The sequence below is a fragment of the Bidens hawaiensis genome, unplaced genomic scaffold, assembly GCF_021521415.1.
Source record: "Bidens hawaiensis isolate Kalapana, Puna unplaced genomic scaffold, B.hawaiensis_p1.1 tig00026896_1, whole genome shotgun sequence".
Classification (NCBI taxonomy): Eukaryota; Viridiplantae; Streptophyta; class Magnoliopsida; order Asterales; family Asteraceae; genus Bidens; species Bidens hawaiensis.
This window is the reverse complement of record NW_027494340.1, coordinates 783-20,858: the sequence shown is the minus strand read 5'-3', so window position 1 is coordinate 20,858 and position 20,076 is coordinate 783. Positions and strand designations below refer to the sequence as shown.

General features: G+C 35.6%; 1 protein-coding gene and 1 pseudogene across 1 annotated transcript; one reads left to right on the top strand and one right to left on the bottom strand.

Moving 5' to 3' along the window:
* Positions 1-4,270: 4,270 nt before the first annotated feature.
* On the top strand, positions 4,271-5,792 carry LOC143574305 (fasciclin-like arabinogalactan protein 2). The gene is made up of 2 exons (XM_077058957.1): positions 4,271-4,585; positions 4,713-5,792. The coding sequence occupies exons 1-2, from the start codon at positions 4,286-4,288 to the stop codon at positions 5,631-5,633; spliced, it is 1,221 nt and encodes a 406-aa protein (XP_076915072.1). The 5' UTR covers positions 4,271-4,285; the 3' UTR covers positions 5,634-5,792.
* A 1,471-nt stretch (positions 5,793-7,263) lies between these two features.
* LOC143574304 (disease resistance protein RPM1-like) lies at positions 7,264-12,925 on the bottom strand (annotated as a pseudogene).
* Positions 12,926-20,076: the final 7,151 nt, after the last annotated feature.

Sequence of the window (20,076 nt, the reverse complement as noted above, 5' to 3'; positions counted from 1 at the left end):
AGATGTTTCATGCGCTTGCGCGTATGTGATATGCGCCACGCGCAGATGTTTCATGCGCTTGCGCATAGGTTTTGGCTTTGTGTCTTCATGACATCCTGATTTCAAGTCTCTTGTCTATATCTTGTGGGTTGACCCGCCCCGCTCGATGTTAAGGCGGGTGCATACCCCTTCATCTCTAATGGAGAGCAGCCTGTGATTAAGCATTAACAAGCGATTCCGGCGAGCTATTTTGGTTCCATGGTTCAGCGATGGCCGATGTGTGACGCGGATAGAGAAGAGTGGAGCGGAATTTCAGCGATGTCACGGTCCATAGCATCATCCTCTCTATCCATGTTGGTTCCCTGTTGATGGACTGGAATGGATTTTCGGTGGCGTGGCTGTGGATGAAGAGGAGCGGCTTATATTATGAAATTTAGGTTTTGTGTGTTGTAACCTACACTATTATCTTCTATTTCTTTGATATTTCAAATAACACTAAATATAATTAAATTAAATATTATTCAATTATGCAATATCAAATATTCAATATACTTACATATCTGCACAAATATAATAATACGTGCATATGTATATATTATTATATAATAATTATATGTATATATATAATAAAATAAACTAACAATGTTCGAGCCGAAGTGCATATGCATATATTATTATATAATAAATATATATATAATATATATATATATATATAAAATAGAATACACTAAAAATATTCGAGCTGAAACGAATCGAACGGACCCTTGCTCGTTGCTTGGCTCGTTTATAAACCAAACCGAGCAGAGCGGCTCGTTTACAATCGAGCGAAAAAACGAGTAAGCAGTTTCCATGCAATTTTCGAGCGAGCGGCGAGCGAGTTCGAGCAACGAGCGGTTTGGAGGGCCCTAGCCGCGGGGCAAACTAGCCGTTGGCTAGTGGGGATAATAAAAAAAATAGCCATTGGCTATATATTAATTTTTTTTTTAAAATTACAAACCTATTCTCACTATAAATAACAACCCCATTTTATAAAAATAATATACCATTTTCACTCACTTTCTCTTTAATAATTCAAAAACCTCTCTAAGTTTTTCAAATTTAAAACCATGTCGGGCTCGGGTTACGGTAATATCAACATCAATGACCCTCAACTTCCCGAAAGATTGAACTACTTGGACGACGAATCGTTTCAAGCGTGGCCTCCTCTCGATTGATGAAGCTCGACATAAAAAAAACCGTTTCAAGAGTTTGGCTTTTCTAGCCAATGAAATTAGCCACCTACCGTCATCCGACCAATCGATAATGGAGGAAGAAAAAGATCGTATTCGGAAGGAGTTGACGACAAAAAAATAAAAACGTTATTTCTATGTATTTTTTATTTTCCTTTTTTATTTATGTTTTAATGAAGTACGTTAATTTATATATGTGTGTATAACAAAAAAAATCAATCAAGCCCCGGATCACATGAACCACTACAACCTCTGAGGCAGTCTTGTGCCACGTTAGCGTCTACATGGCACAAATATATTGGATCATTTAGGCTTGAATCAAGCCACATTACCCTTAGCCTGATATGCAACTTGGTACAGCCCAATACACACGTGAGAACCTAAACAATAAAGTTGGGCTTGGGATTTGGGAAGAATAGTATAGAGATGTGGTGGAGCCTAGAGACCTTAAACAACAAACACGTGGAAAGAATGTGGATTAAAACCAGCGATGCAACTTGGTATAATTCATTAAACGTAACGTTACAACACACTAATGAAGAAAATAACTCTTAAGAAGAAGTTACAACCGTTGATGCACAATTTTAGTTGAAATTGTTAATGTATAAATAAAATGAATTTGTGAAAGTTAAAATCATTTTTTTAATGTTGGAGTTGTACATGTCATGTATTTGAATCAGAAAAATTCTTGTGCTCCGTAATGAAGTTTTTCTTTATTATTTTTTTATTTTTTTTACATGTCTGTTGATTTCGTTTGAAGATCTCGGTATAATCCAAAAACATAAGACTATGAGGTATGGATGTCTTTTTGCTTTCAAATTTATATTGTCACGTGAGCGTCACATCATACACCACTACACTTCATTTTATTTCACAATATCAAGGAAATAGTCACCAATTCACCATTTTCTTTATTTTTTAAAATAATAATAATAACAATAATATTTATATAACTAAAATTAATTTAGTATGACCTAATTAATTTAATCTAACTAAAACTAAAAATTAAATATAAATAAAAATATGTCCATTAATTAGTATACTAAATTAATTTCGTTATAAGCTTATAATATCACAACTGAAATTAAAACTTGATTTAGATAAAATATTTAATATTTAAATAAAAGAGCTAAATTCATTTGGCTTAAAGTTGAGCCTCTAACTTAAAATTTAAAACCCTAAAATTAGATATCAGTGATGGTCTGGTGGGATATGTTCTTCTTCCTCACCAGGTCTTCATCTTCTTCTTTACACTTTACAATTTATCTTCTTCTTCTCCCTATATTGTTGTTTTAGTAAAAATCAACAAAAAATAGGGTTGAATAATTGTGCAAGGAAGGATTGAGCGGGATTTGAACGGTGAAATTTCCACGATTCCCTTGCGGCTGTGCGACACCAACACGCCCGGGGTGGTGTTCGCCGCCGGCACCGCTCACCAGGTCACCATTTTAACGGTATCCCGGCATTCACACCTTACAGCCTAAGGTGTATGCAACAAAAATAAAAAAGTTATATTATTTGTATTTAAATTTAAATTAAAAATTATCTATCGAACGTTGGGATTTGGTTTTTATGCCAACGGTTGGTCGTACAGGCTGGCGATGGCGACAGTTGGTAAAACAACTGCTATAATTTGAAAAAAGAAAAACTTTATTTTAGTTTTTGTTGATACAATTGCAACCCACACTAATTTGGGTCCCAAGATTTCCATTTTTATAGTATGCCCACTAATAAATTAAAAACATTCAATTTTCACCTTGCACTTTTATATTTAGCAACTATGTTAATCTATCTTTCCAAAAATAATCATTTTCATTTATTCATTATATTAAAAGAAGTGTTAATTTTACGGATGTTTCTTATGATAGACCACACTACACATGCTTTTCACATATTTTTAGAATTATATCTATTTTTCGTATTTTTTACACATGATACCAGGAAGAGGAGTCGATATTTTCAAATTCACACTTTCATCTTATATGTTCCCTACTCCTACACAAACTCTTCTTTTCTTTGAATCCTCTCCCAATCAATAGCCACCTCTAGTAAGCCTGTACACTTCTTTCAGCAAATCGCCATGTCAACCACCTCTAATAACACATAGCCCTCTTCAGCCTTCTAACTCCCATAACGTTCACTTTAAGAACCATTAGTCTTACAATTGAGTGAAGAATAGAGATTATATGTGTAATCTTAGAAATATCAGGAACAAATGTGGGATATGATCCAACCGTAAGGAGCATCCATGCAGTTAGCGTTTAAAAAATCAATATGTAGCAAAATAAATTAAACCAAATGATCAAACAATACACTACAAATAAAGAAGATGACAATCAGTTCTTATTTTACTAATCAACATTCATGATCCATTCTCACTTTCTCTTGAAACAATAATAATTATTACTACAATGGAGTTTCGTCACACGTACATCTATTCGATCTATTCTCTGGTTTGTCCAGCACTGTTTGCTTTTACATATGGATCAATAAGAACGTTTAAATCAAAAGATCAACCTTAAAAACACTCTACAAACCAAACCTCTACTATCAGATATTTGAAAGAGAAATTTTATAATTTAAACAATAGTGTGGACTAAATATGTTCAATACCACCAAATCAAAGGCCTTTGTTCAAAAGACAATATAGTTGGAGTTCTTAATGTGCACAATATGACAATGATACCGTTGTTTTATTCGACCCAGATTATTAATCATATTAAAATTCAAAATTTGGTGTACGAATTAACATTATATTATAATTATATTTAATCCAAAAACACATTTAGCATTGATGGCGATGCCGATGCCGATGGGCACCCAAATTATTTTATCAGCACAGTCTGGAATTCACTCGCACCGTTCTATTTTAGTTTAATTTTTTAATTCTTAACATTGCTAATTTAAGAGCATACGACTTTTTTCAACATTCATAAATATATTTTAATTATTTTATGATAAAAAAAATTTTAAAAATCAATAGCGTATCATACGTTACTACATGATAATTATATAACTACACTTGAAACACACAAGGCATTCACTCCACTAGCTTATCTTTTGACTCCATCAAGGCAATGAAGACGGTGACCGTGATTTCTCTCATTTTCTTCCTCCTCTCACTCTCCGCCACCGTTAACGCCCATAACATCACCCGAATCCTGGCGAAACACCCGGAATTTTCAACATTCAATCACTACCTGACCATCACTCACCTCGCCAATGAAATCAACCGCCGGCAAACAATCACCGTCTGCGCGGTCGACAACGCCGCAATGTCGTCCCTAATCTCCAAAGGCCTCTCTCTCCAGACAATGAAAAACGTCCTTTCACTTCACGTCTTTGCGGACTACTTCGGGTCCAAAAAGCTTCACCAGGTTATTGGATATTAATTATTATTATTATTATGAGTACGAGTACATGCATGAGCTCTCATTCTTTATAAAATAAATTATATATATGGAGATGATCGATCCAGTACTTAATTACCATTGTCTTACACAGGTGACCAAGGGTTCCACCTCCACCGCCACCATGTACCAAGCCACCGGTGAGGCTCCAGGAACCGCGGGTTATGTCCACATCACAGACGTCAAAGGCGGCAAAGTCCGCTTCACTCCTGAAGACAATCCATCACAAACCGACACTACTTACGTCAAGTCCATCCTTGAAATGCCGTACAACATCTCGGTTATTCAAATCAGCGCCATTCTTCAGTCGCCCGAGGCCGAAGCCCCGACCGCAGCTCCAGATCTTAACTTGACAAGTTTGCTACAGCGCGACGGGTGCCAAGCGTTTTACGATTTGTTAACAAGCTCTGGAGCGATCGGGACGTTTTTAAGCAGTGTTGACGGCGGGGTAACCATTTTCTGCCCCGGCGATGATGCAGTTGCAGCCTTCGCCCCAAAGTATAAAAACTTAACGGCGCAAGAGAAGACGTCGTTGTTGCTTTACCACGGGGTGCCGGTTTACAACTCCATGGGAATGCTGAGGTCCAGCAATGGGTTGATGAACACACTGGCGACCGAAGGCGCCAAAAAGAAGTACGATTTCACAGTACAAAACGACGGCAACGACGTGACCTTGAAGACCAAAGTTGTGACCGCCACAATAAGCGGGACAGTAGTGGATTCTGAGCCCATCGCGATTTACACGATCGACAAGGTTTTGCAGCCGCGCGAGTTATTTAAAGGCACGGTGGTTGAGGCCGACGAGCCCGCACCCGCACCCAAGGCTCCTAAGAAAAAGAAGAAGGCGGCTGCCAAGAAGGGAGACACGGCCGAGGATGACGTGGAGGCGCCCGGCCCAGACTCTTCAGATGACTATACTGATGATGATGCGGCGGACCAGACGGCTAGTGGTGGCGGACGGCTGGTGGCGTCCGTGGTGATGGCGGTTTGTTTTTGGTGGTTGAGTTTTGTTTGATTTATTATTTTTGTCGGTGTGATAAAGTGAGAGCTGGTGGCCGGGTATCATGGGTCTCCCACGAGGATTTCCATATGCCTCAATATAATTCTCTTTTATTATAATTTTTTTTTTCTTTTTTGTTTGTAATTTATGATTTAAGAGATATTTATATGGTTTTATTTATAAAAAGAAAAATAGAAACGAAGTAATGTCTTTGGTCTTTTCGGATTGTAGGTGCTAAACTTGTGTAATATAACCTAGATTTATAATTTTTCATCCTGTTTATCATGTTTTATGTTTTGAGATGTTCAACTACTTGGTAATTTGTTTTATTGGGAGTTGGGTTCTTTGTTTGGTTTTTAATCGATATCGAAAGTAGAATTGAAAGAAACTCGTTTAAAACATAATTGAATTATAAACTCCCTTTATAATTTTGTTTTAAGTTGAAACCATATTTAACTTTTGACTTTTAGAATGTCAAATCGAATTTAACTCTCACCGAATAACCGAAGTAAACAGAATATAAAATGTTATTTAAGTTTTGTTATACAACTTACAAATTACAACGTTAACTCAATCCTATTTTTCTCAACACAATCTAGTAATAAATAGTAGGGCAAAAGAATTAAATAAAAATTTATTCAACTTATGTGGTCGAACTTCAAACGGAATTCAAATTCAGTTTTTTTCCGGGCTCAACTTTTTAAATTATATAAATCGAATAAACTGGTAAACACCCCGAACTGGATTTATGTATGCATTATGGTCGGATTAGGTTGGTTTGCGAAATTAAGAATAAAAACTATAAAAAAAAAAACTAATGTTTTGATAAATGAACTAAACTAAAATAATATTATACTGTTCATAAATTTATATGACATGCACAGTACTCTTCTTTTTATTTTTATATTTGTTTTACTATTTAATTCCTGAAGTAAAAAAAAAAGTTTCAGACCAGTACTTTTTTGAACTGTCCAAAAATTTTATGAGTTATATTATAATATTTTTTACTGAATTGAGTAATATAAAGTTTAGATCTCATGTGGCCAGTTGGCTTCATATTATACGTTAAGAATCGAAGAATCTGCCAACTGGTTGTGGACATGTGTTTGGTCGGCTTTTAATTCATTATTTTCACTCACAATTTCTTTTGTTTTAAAAATAAAATACAAAATTCTAATTTACCAATAAAATATCCTATTTAAATGTGGTTTCGCTGTGTTTTGATAAAATGCAGATTCAATGGTATAGTTTATTTTTTTTTGTTGTCATTTTGTCATTTTAGTTCGGATAACTAACCTTGGTATATTTTTAAATCATTTAATGCATTTTTTAGCTTCAGATACAATCACAGAAGTAGAATATTCCGGTTTGCAAAAATAGATACAATTTAAATTACTAAATGTTCTAAAGACTAGTTCAAACCGGTGGGTCCGCCCATAAAAACATCAACAGACAATCATCTAGAACAATTGCAGATCGAGAATAAAAGTTTTTGTATACTGAATTAAGAATGTTAACCACAAACTGTATTTAATACATATGTGTATGTATACCTCATTTAACCGACATATCCCTTGGGTGGGAAAGAACGATTATGCTCCTAGTAAAACTTCATTGGGGCCATAACAGTTTGATCGATCTAATATTACACAAATTCACAGCTAAAAAAGTGTTTCGATTACTTGACCTTGGCCAGTTAGATACAATATGCTGATTGTGTTTATGTGTTGAACATTTGTAAGCTCATCACCTCGCAACTTATCAACCAATTCTGCCGGCATTTCTTCCAAGTGTAACTTCTGAAGACTTGCAAGGTGTTGGATGCCTTGTAACGTTGATCTCATCTCTAGACATCGTACCAGATTCAATTCTTTGATACACGGCAACGTACCGTTCTCAAATCTCAAAGAAACGAGCTCCGTAAGATCCAGTAACAACATTTTGTTGAGTTTCGGAAAGCAACCTGCTCTGAAGTGAAAGAACCTGCATTTGCAAGCATTCTTGAGTTCTAAATTGGCTAAAATGGGTAATTTCTGGATCGGCGAAAGCATATTGATATCTTCGCCTAAATTTGAGCAACATAAGTATAGATGACTTAAGTTTGATAAAGACTCAAGCCATGGAGGCAGCCTACTCAACTTCCCAACTAGTGCCAGCTTCTGGAGATACAAAGGTGGGTGAGATAATCTTTCAAGCACAAGTTCTTCGCTTTCTGTACTTGCGGCGATGCTTAGACGCCTAAGTTGCCTCATGTTTTTTACTGAACTGCACAGTTTCGGCCCGTCACTTGCTTTCAGTTTGGTTATATCCAATCTTTTAAGCTCCGTCAAGTTTCCAACTTTGTGGATTAGTCCTTCCTCAGATTCAATCGTTGCTAAAGTTTGTAAACTTTATATTTGTGTTATTTGTGTAGGTACCTGCAAGCCAGAATGAATTCTGGAAGCTTTACAGCAACCTATAAGCAAGTGGCGTAGTCTTGGTATAATTGATATTCCACTTGGTAACTTGTGTAGGTGTGTATTTCGGACATCGATTGTTTGCAGATTTCTTAGCCTTTGGATCGACTGTGGAAGCTCGTGGATGTTGGTTCCTCGAAGGTTCAAATACCAAAAGTTAAATAAGTCAACGACAGAATTTGGGATTGCTCCAATAGACACTGCCTCCAGATCCAGGACTTTTAAAACTTAAAGCTAGACATGATCGCATTTATGTGAAAAGATGTATTTGTCTCTATTTGAAAGACAAAGATTGCGCGGAGATGGCGTGACAACGAACTGCTTAAACGAACAATTTCACCTCTGTTATAAAACGAAAGCCGTTGTACTTTACTTCCAGTTCTTGCCTCTGTCTCCTCATATGTTGAACAAAAGTTGTCATTTTTAGATGTTGTCATTGCGAGTTCTCGCATCACATCGTGGACCCGGAATGTCTTCAGCCTTCCTGAATCATTAGTCTCGGTGACTTGAATCATGCTTCGAAGACTAAGTTCCATAAGGTATTCTTCTGCTACTTCCTCCACTATTACACCTTTTCTTTCCAAGATAAACCCCTCTGCAACCCACAGTCGTATAAGCTTTTTCCTCTTAATTGGATATCCATCACGAAAACACAACAATACAAGAAACAATGTTTTAGGTAGAGCGGAAGATCATTGAAGCTCAATGATAATATCCCTTTAACACTCTTGAGGACAGGATTGTTGCTCAATTCCCAGTTAATGCTATCATATATTCTCTTCCACTCAACCACGGTTTGGTTTCTCGAGCACACCAGTCCTCCAATTGCCACTATAGCAAGTGGCATGTAACATCCCGAAATTTCTAAAAATAATATTTAATATATTATTTATTTATGATGGAAAAGTTTACTTGAGTTAGTAGAGAATTAATAAAATAATAAGGATGGAAGGATAAGTAGGCTAATTAGATGGAGTTAATTATGGACCAAAAAGGAAAGATGGGCCTTAGGTCCATGGGCTTAAGGGAGTATAAATACCTCTTAAAACCCTAATCCTTTCCATTTTCATACATCTCTACACCATAGCCTCCACCATCAAAACACACATTTAACTCAATCCCCGTTTTTGAGAAAACCACCCACAATGACACAAATATTCCCGGAGATCTAGTCGTCGGATCGGTCCCAAATTTTAACTGAGTGTTCACGGTATATAAATGAAGATTCCCACCGATTAGATCTTCGATCAGAGGTCGGGAAGTACAGTTTTTATCAGCAAAACTGTAGCAGCTCAAAATGAAGATTTCCGGCCACTGTTACACTATTCCGGCGACTGTAGCGGCGGGTTCCGGCGAAGGTGAGCTGATGGGTTTGTAGATCGGGACGAGACGGTTCCGTGGCCGCTTGAATCACTCAAATCGAAGTTCGTTTGATATGGTTTTGAGCATCTCGAGTGATTTCAAACAAAAACCTCAAAGGTACGTTTTTGTTAAAAAGGTTTACTTTTCATGAACGGATTTATATGAAAATTGGTAGGATGATAGATCGGGTCTAGAAAAATCGTAAAGTTGCAAACTTGAAGATTAAAATGGACTTAACGAAGTCATGGTTATGAATGACTCGTTTAAATAAACCCTAGATCTAGTTTTGAACGTTTTAAGCCTAAAGGTCCAAACTTTATGGTTCCCCGGGTTAAGACTTATCCGGAAATGGATGGCGGAACGTTTACAGGAATGGTTAGCATCATATCAAGGTTTAAATGTTGTTAAAACCAAACCCGTAGTTGCTGCTGGTTAACTTCGCTTACTGAATAAGTTCGCCTGCTGGTTAACTGAATAAGTTCGCTTGCTGGTTAACTGAATAAGTTCGCCTGTTGGTTAACTTCGCTTACCGAATAAGTTCGCATGTTGGTTAACTTCGCTTATGTAAGTTCGCTGACATACAAGTTCGCCTTTATCTAAGTTCGCCTTAATCTATGTTCGCTTATATATCTAAGTTCGCTTATATACCTAAGTTCGCTTGTATATCTAAGTTCGCTTATATATATAAGTCCGCTTACATTAAGACCCGGGTACATGGCGACTCGTATATGTATACTTACAGGTGTACACACGCGATGGTATGCCTTGTAAGGACTTAAGAGAAGGTTAAAATAAAGGAAAACCATAAAAATGCTAAGTAGAAGTAAGCTAATACAAGGCCGTTAGATTAGATCAGATGAGTATTGATACGTGTAACTTGTACAGTCATCCGAGCTCAGTTAAAGAAGGGATTAACAACTATCGGAGGAAGAAGCAGAGTTCAGGTGAGTTTCTAGCCCCATTCCTTGTTATGTTTTCAGGGCTATGTGCATACTCGATGTGTTGTTAATACATTTATCCTAAGTTATAAGTGTATGCCATATGTGATATATGTGATAGGTATGAATGATTGCTTGTCGGTACGCGAACGATCTTCGGATATTGCGCGTACTGTTAGGTTATAAATAAAGGTACGAATATTATATATGGAAGATGTATGAACATTACAAATGAACACTTTTCGGGGCGTGAACGATCTTCGGATATTGCACGTATCGACAAGGGGTATGGTTGTTAAATGAATGATGTAAAGAACGCCTAGAGTGTTCTTATGCTATAATGTAATTATTGTATATGTGAAGTATGTGTATACAGGTACACTACTGGTATGTGAGTCCTACGTTCGACATAGTAAGTTAGGATGGCGAATCCCTCTAACTTCTGTTGGACCTAGACTCGGCTGGTGATGGCGTAGTTAAGGACTGCGAGCCTTATACGTGATGTAGATGATAGATGTAGACGTAGATAGGGACGGTGGGCCTTATACGTGTTATAGGAGATAGACGTCAACGTAGATAAGGACTGCGGACCTTATACGTAATGTAGATAGGCGTCAGCACAGGAAATGACTGTGGACCTTATACGTGCAATATTTGTGTTGTGGTAGCATAGGGGAAGACTACGGACTTCGTACGTGCTATGGTTATAGGTGATAGACGCCAACGTAGATAAGGACTGCGGACCTTATACGTATTGTAGATAGGCGTCAGCACAGGAAAGGACTGTGGACCTTATACGTGCTATACTTGTGTTCTGGTAGCACAGGGGAGGACTGTGGACCTCGTACGTGCTATGGTTTAGATTGCAACATAGGGAAGGACTGAGGACCTTGTACGTGTTGTTATAATAGGATGGTACAGGGAAGGACTGCGGACCTTGCACGTACCAAAACTTGTGAACATAGGTAAGGACTGCGGACCTTTTACGTGTTCACGACCTTGGGTACAGGTATAGACGGCGGACTATGAACGTACTCTTGGTAGTCTGAGGCTAGTGATTGTAGATATGTATGTATGTATGTATGTATGGTAGTAGGATAATTGACTAAGTATGGATATGTATCTTCGGGTATGTATGAATGTATGATATACGTATTATTGTGTGTCGCCTGATTAACTAGAACTCACTCAGCGTAGCTGACCTTTAGTATGCACGCAGGTATACATGTTTATCGAGATGGCATGAGGATGACTCGTGGCATGGATTGAACGGCTGGCATCTGAAGATGGAAGAAATGATGTTTTAAAATATGATGTTTTATGTTATGGTTTTAAAATAAAGATTAAATGTAGATGACTGATGTTTTATATTCCGTGAAAGTTTTAATAAACTCTGATTTGTAGAACTGTGTTTATGAGTAAATCCAACGCTAAAGTAGGGCACCGGGATCGAGGCCTTACATGGCAATCCTTCACATTTCCTAGTAATCGTCTGAGCTACATCTTGTAGCTCAACCGGACATATATGACCAGAATCACTCCAAAAAGCCTTTCTACAGAAGAGAGCCCATGAATCACCCTCTCCAAGAGGCTGCAAGTGAAGAATACGCTTTCCGGGTCCTACTGATTTCGCTATGTTATCATTTCTAGTTGTGAATATAACTCGACTTCCAAGACCGTTTTCAGGAAACATGCTTCTTATTCTACTCCAAAGAAGTATATTCCAAACGTTGTCTAGGATAATAACATACCTTTTCTTGTGAAGATAGTCAATAAGCATCTCCACTAACTCTCTGTAAGTCATCAATCCCAAATCACTAGGTTTTGTCCCCAATAATTTCTTGATCATGAATCTTAGCAACTCCTCAACCCCGTTAGTTTGAGAGACAGACACCCATGCCCAACAATCAAAGCACCGTTGAATCATTTGGTCATTGAACACTTTGGTAACCAGGGTTGTCTTGCCTAACCCACCCATACCCACAATCGATATAACCATTCGTCTAGGATCATCCTCCATCAACCACTCCATGAGTTTTTCTTTATTATCACCCATTCCCACTATTTCATCCTCATCAACAAGCATCGAAAGCTCTTCTTGGCGTTGCCACCAGTCAATAGAAGCATTTCTAGCACCTTTGCTCTCCTCTTGCGTTTGATGATCAAAGGTGTATCTTTTTCTTATTTCACAAACCTCTTGAACTTTTACTTTAAGCTTTTGAAGTTTCAAAGACATGTGCATTGGAACCTTGATCATGTCTTGAAACATGTTCTTGAACCCCCTTCTATCTACTTCCATATCTTTATAGTAAACATACTCATCTAACACATCTTCAATTTTGTTGACTACTTCTCTCACTTGTCTTACCCATGTTTCCACCAATTCACTCTTCAGGCTTTTTCTTTCGGCGTCCCTTATGTAGGATCTCATGATTTCTAACTCCAGTTTTATTGCTTCAACATCGCTCTGTGAATCTCCCAGTAATGATGCTTCTTGCACCAGAACTGTTGTCACCTTTTCCAGTAAGAAATTGACAGCACCATCTGCCATTTTTATGTTCTAACTGCCGGTGTGCGTGTGAGATAGCACCGATCTAGAGGTATGTAAATATGTGAAAACAAGAATTACTAGTAAGTGTAGTGGAAGCTCAAGGGAAAGAAACAAACCAAATTTGACTTGGTTATTGGTAGACTTTTTGACTTTGAATATGTCCGTGTTGCACCACACTTGTAAGAAAGATATCAGGTGTCATTATTATTATTATTATTATTATTATTATTATTATTTTCGTGTTGACATATTATTATGTACTCAAATATCATATGTCGTTAGGATAAGGTGAAATGAGCAGGAAATGTAGAGGAAACTAAAGGGAAAGAAACAAATTAACTTAACTATATGATTATGACATGAATCTATAAGACTTTAATGAAATGGTCCATTTAGGCAGAATATGTTAACAAGATTGGTGTGGTGGGCCGTGGGCGGAGGCATGTACTTGAATTGGTTAAAGGGATTTTATTTACATCCAAAACGTAGAATGTATACAAACCGTTTATATATAAGCATCACATCAACATCATATTCTAAATTGTTTTCAAACACACTCATTTTCTTTACAATACCAATCATTCACAAAACTTCGTTAAAAAAATATTAAAATTTCAAAGTATATGTATATTTTATTCTACGTGGGAGAGGAGGGTCCCATTGATCACTCGCCCGCATGTCGTTCAAAATTCCATACATTCTCCTGATGGACTTCCTCTACAACACGGCTCATCCACCACGCCGACGTCTGCGTCGAGCGGGCCTTTCATAACCATCCCCGGTACGATAGCTAGTCTTAATCCATGCTATTCAGATTGGTTTTATTTAAAACCTTTGAAGTTTTAATCTACAAATCAGTAAACATTGAAAAATATTATCTTTATCTTCGTTTTTATTTAAGACAAATGGCAAAAGGCGTCCTTTATATTTAGGCGTTTTTTCAGTTGACGTCCTTTAGCAAATGAAATTACAGAAAACATCTTTACATTTAAAAACTCTATCACATTATGTCATTTGACCCTAACACAGTTAATGTTTTCCGTTAAATATGATCATGTGCCCTGCACATGGGGGTATTTTGGTCATTTTACTATTGCAAATTAAAATAATATTAACTCTGAACCATTCACTGACCTAAAGATGATTAAATTTCAAAAGTAAAATGACCAAAATACTCTCATCTGTCTTCACATAACCAGAATTCACGAGAAAAGTTAACTGAGTTAGGATCAAAGGACATAATGTGATAGGGTTTCTAAATGTAAAGGATGTTTTCTGTCATTTCTTTTACTAAAGAACGTCTACTGAAAAAATGATTAAACATAGTGTTTAATTTAGTCTTTCTTTAATAATATGTAATATCTAGTATTTTTTTAAAAATTGAATGCGTTTTTTCGCTGTTTTTTCTGTCTACATTTTGACTCACGCTTAATAGAAAATCAAGTTATATTTAAATAAAGAACATGAAACATATTTGCCACCAGTATTTGCCAAAAATTGTGAAACGAAACCCAGTGTTATCTATTACTTATCTCGCTTGCAGTTCATACTAAAAGTATATCATTATTAGGTTATGTGTTTTGAAATATATGGGTCGTGAGATTTGAAAAGTCACATATGCAACACATAAGTACCGCATAGGTAAGAGAAGCTTTCACATTTCACACCCACTAAAGTGTTATGGGAGGATCGGTTTTGTGGTTTTAATAATTTGTTATTATAAGTAAATATTATTATATTTAGTTATTAGTGTACTAACTTTTGAACCAGTGTAATTTGTCAAATAATAAAAGTAAAAAGATCCATTATCTAAAAGAAATGAACATAATTATAGGTAAAAAGAAGATAAAATATATAGTATAAACAATAAGAAGTCTAAAATCTTAAATTTACAAATTTGATTTTTTTATATACAACATTTGCAAAAATTGTTTTGACCAATTACCCGTGGATAACTATGATAAATGAGATGAGAGATTAGAGATTAAAAGAGAAATTATAACCCATTTCTCAAAACCGTTTTGCCCCATGACCCATGGATATGTAGAATAAATAAGATGGGAAATTAGAGAATTGAAAATGAAATTATAACCTATTTGTCAAAATTGTTTTGGCCATGACCAATGGATAGTTAAAATGAATGAGATGATGAATTAGAGAATTAGAAAGGAAATTATAACCCATTTGTCAATATGGTTTTGCTCCATAACCCATGGGTATGTAGGATGAATGAGAAGAGATTAGGCCTAGAATGAATGTGGGATTGCCACATCATCATCATTATTTTCTTTTATTAGTATAAACTAGGTTATTAACCCGTGTACGACACGGGTGGAAATATTGAAATTTTCAAACTAACACGTGTCATTTTAAAGGACAATATAAGTTGTTATATGTTATTCAGGATGACAACATACTTTAAGTTGTAAATAATATTTATACGAAAACAAATGATTGTGAAATACAAAGATAAACCAAAATAACATTCAAATTACAGTGAAAATATAATCAAAAGTTAAAAATGTAAAATACATAAGCTATTAAAAAGACTTCCTTATAAACAACATTGATTCTTTTTTTGTAACTTTGTCTTCCTTTTTTAATATAAGAATTTTGACACCACTCCTCGCTCTTGATAAAGCTACATAGAGTTGTCCATGTGTAAACACCGGGTCTCTGAGATATATGTCAACTCTTGCTAGAGATTGACCTTGACTTTTATTAATGGTCATTGCAAAACAAACTACAACTGAAAAAAAAACTACATTCTCTTCAATTTAAACGAAAGTTTCTTATCTGAAGGTGTTACACCATAACGAATTATATAAGTGCGATAACCAGCATTAGTACCTGAAATAACTTTTACTTCAACAAAACGCATACCCAAATTAATTACTCGCAATCTAGTTCCATTACACAAACCGTTCTTCTAATTCATATTCTTTAGTAACATTATTGGCACATCGACTTTTATAACCAATCTATGAGTCAAAATAATTTTGGTTTTTCTGATTTATTTAGCATAATGTGTTTTTTAAAATTTTAGTTCAAATTAAAATATAAAAATATAATTAGTATGGTCCTAATTAAAAACCAAAAAAATGATTTTTTTTATATGGAGCACAACTAAATTTGTTAATTTTGTTGCTAAGTATGGAAACAATATAAATTGAGTAAACCATATATAAGTAAAAAAATAATGGTGAAATATCTTTGCGCCTCTAATTAACATAAATTTATTCGTATACACATCTTAATTAAAACATATATTTTAATTGGTTTTAAGAAAATAAAATAGTATTGATAACTAGAAATTATGTTTCCTACCAATTCTAAAACAGAAAATAGAAAAAAGAAATATGTAACCATACATTAAATGTTATTAAAAATTCGTTTATTAAAAAGGTATAATGTAGTTAATAATAAAATATCAAAAATCGTTTATAAATTTCTGTTACAAGTGCCAAATTTTTAGGTAATAACATATTAATTTTTATTTACTATATTTTAGTTAATAAAGAAATTATACTTTAGTGTATTAATGCGTTTAAAATAAAATGTTAATAAGTAGTTCTTTTGGCGTTAAAGCTGCACGTTTACAAAAAATATGCATACTTAAAAAATTTAAAGGGTAACTAAAAAATATTAAACTGACTAACCGTTTATAATCTTCTTACTGGAAGGCGTTGATTGACCAAAAATTACGTTTTCTTTAATTTTAAATACATCTGTAATAGAATATTATATGATTAGCATATGAAAAAGATGAACAAAAATATAAAAATAGAATTTTATATAGCATGATGTTTCAATTTTGTTGACTTAATGAATGATTTTAATACACAAAACAGATAAATTAGAAAACCAGGAAACCAATTAAGTTATTAATATTTAATGTTCATAAATATATTAAAGAGATGATAATTAGAAATATTACACATGATACACAATAACACAACTTACTCTACTGGATATGAAGACTATCGGCTAACTTAAATCCACATAGATGATCAGAAATTCATTATGTAAAAGTATCTAACCCACCAATATATTTCTAGAATAGTAGCCCATGTTACAAATGGGTTGAAAGCATATCAACAACCATATATAAATAGACAACCATAAAATTTCATAACTAACATATTAACCAACAAAAATATTTAACATAAATTTGTAACCAAAATATTAAACATTTAGATTGTATAAATAAAAAAATAATACTTACACAAACTTAATATAAACCTTAACTAAAAAACCAAATGAAGATATGAACATGTTATAATCATATTAGCCCACCATTAACTTCTTCGATATTTCACAAACAAAAAAAGTAAATTTGCTTCACAATCTAAAAAACAAAATAAACCATAGCAGCCTGATTAATATAAAACTAAAGTTTTTAAGGTATTATGAGTTTCATTTTGTAACATCCTAAAAATTTTAATGATGAATAAAGGAAGTTATGTTTAGTGATTTCGCGTAATTAATTAGTATCGGGTAGGGAGCGGGTCTTGGACGTGGATTAATTGAGATGGGTTAAATAAGAATGGGATTTCAGGGATATAAATACCCCCAAAATCCCAAAAATATCTTCATTTGCATCTATTTCTTCACACACTCAAAACACACACATTCTAACCGATCAAGATTCGAAGCCGAGACCCGAGATTTTGTTGATAGATCTGAGTTGGTAAGGTGAGAACGAATCCAACAAAGCTTATATTACTGAAAATGGTTAGGATTGGATGGGTTAACCGGACCCGAAACCCAAACTGCCCAAATCGGACCCCTAAAACGTCGATTTTAGGCCGATTTGATGGTTGGGATTTGTAGGCGCCGATCATACGATTCCGTGGGTACCAAAATCGAGTTATTTGGCTAAGAAACTAAGGATTTATGGGCAAACAGATCTGCAGCGCGATAACTTCGCCTGCAAGATTAAGTTCGCCTGATGAACTTCGCCTTCAAGCGTAACTTCGCCTTCAAGCGTAACTTCGCCTAAGGATAACTTCGCCTACGGCCAAGTTCGCCTAAGGATAACTTCGCCTGAAGCCAAGTTCGCCTAAGGATAACTTCGCCTGAAGCCAAGTTCGCCTAAGGTTTAACTTCGCCTGAAGCCAAGTTCGCCCGAGGTTTAACTTCGCCTAAAGTGAAGTTCGTTTAGAAAATAAATTAAAAACCTAATGGAAAATGTGTTAAGACAGTTAATGGAAATAAAATTTTTCCAAGCTGACCTGGCAGCTCGACCCCAGCCAAGGGCTCTGCCCCTTGGACCCTGCTAGGGGCTGCCGCCCCTAGACCCCGCTGCCAGGGGCGCTGCCCCCGGACCCCCGTTCGTTGTGGGTTGTATAAAGATAGAAATACAACATGAGTAGTAGTAGTAGTAGTTAATTGATACATGTAAATATTATACAGTTAGCCGTGAACAGCTCAAGAAGGGAATAACGATTAACGGAGAGCGTAACAGGATTCAGGTGAGTTTCTAGCCCCATTTATGTGTTATGTTTTCGGGGGCTGTGTGCATAGTCGATGTGTTGTTAATACATTTATCCTAAGTGATAAGTGTATGCCATATGTGATATATGTGATGGATATGAATGATTGCTTGTCGGTACGCGAACGATCTTCGGATATTGCGCGTACTGTCAGGTCAAAAATAAAGGTACGAATATTATATATCGAAGATGTATGAACATTACAAATGAATACTTTTCGGGGCTGTGAACGATCTTCGGATATTGCACGTATCGACAAGAGGTATGGTTGTTAAATGAATGATGTAAAGAACGCCTAGAGTGTTCTTATGCTATAATGTAATTATTGTATATGTGAAGTATGTGTATACAAGTACACGAATGGTATGTGAGTTCTACGTTCGACATAGTAAGTTAGGATGGCAAATCCCTCTAGCTTTTGTCGGACATAGACTCGGCTGGTGATGGCGTAGTTAAGGACTGCGGGCCTCATACGTAATGTAGATGATAGATGTAAACGTAGATAGGGACGGTGGGCCTTATACGTGTTACAGACAATAGACGACAACGTAGTTAAGGACTGCGGACCTTATACGTATTATAGGTAGGCATCATCATAGGAAAGGACTGTGGACCTTATACGTGCTGTATTTGTATTGTGGTAGCATAGGGGAGGACTGTGGACCTCGTACGTGCTATGGTTTAGGTTGCAACATAGGGAAGGACTGTGGACCTTGTACGTGTTGTGGATGTAGGATGGTATAGGGAAGGACTGCGGACCTTGCACGTACCATAAATGGTGAACATAGGTAAGGACTGCGGACCTTTTACGTGTTCACGACCTTGAGTACAGGTATAGACGGCGGACTATGAACGTACTCTCGGTAGACTGAGGTTAGTGATTGTAGATATGTATGTATGTATGGTAGTAAGTATGTATGTAGAACAGAAGGGTAACTAGTTAGGTATGGATATGTATCTTCGGATATGTATGTATGTGTATGTATTGTATGGCGTCCGATTAACTAGAACTCACTCAGCGTAGCTGACTTTTAGTATGCACGCAGGTGAGTAGAATGAGACAACTAGCTTGAGCGGGCACATGGTGGGCGAATAGGAGACTGGCATTTGAAGACTCAAGATGTTTTAATGTAATTGACGTTTATTTTGAAAGACAAGAATGTTTAATTAAGGCAAGTTTTGGATTGTTGTAACGTTTCATTAAAGTTTTTATATTCCGCGAAAGTTTTAATGAACTCTGATTTGTAAGAACTGTGTTTATGAGTAAATCCGACGCTAAAGTAAGGCTACCGAGTTCGGGGCCTTACATATTTTTAAGAACCGAATTTGACCACTCTTTTTTAGTTTTAATATTCTCCAATCTCAATAAACTTTAAATCTTTTATATTTGACCAATTTTTGATTAGGCATAAATGCCAATAATTACCGATTCGTCTAAATTATTTCGTTCAAATTAAAAAGTAAACTAATAAACTAAATAGAAAATAAAAAATTTCCATATTTTATATTTGACCGATTTTTCATCAGGCATAAATGTCAAGATTAATGTATAAAATTGAAAAAAGAATTATCTAATGAATTTACTGTTAAATAAGTTAATGATGCTAAAGTCTTGACAATAATTTCGTGATAATTAAAAAATTAATAGTATATTGT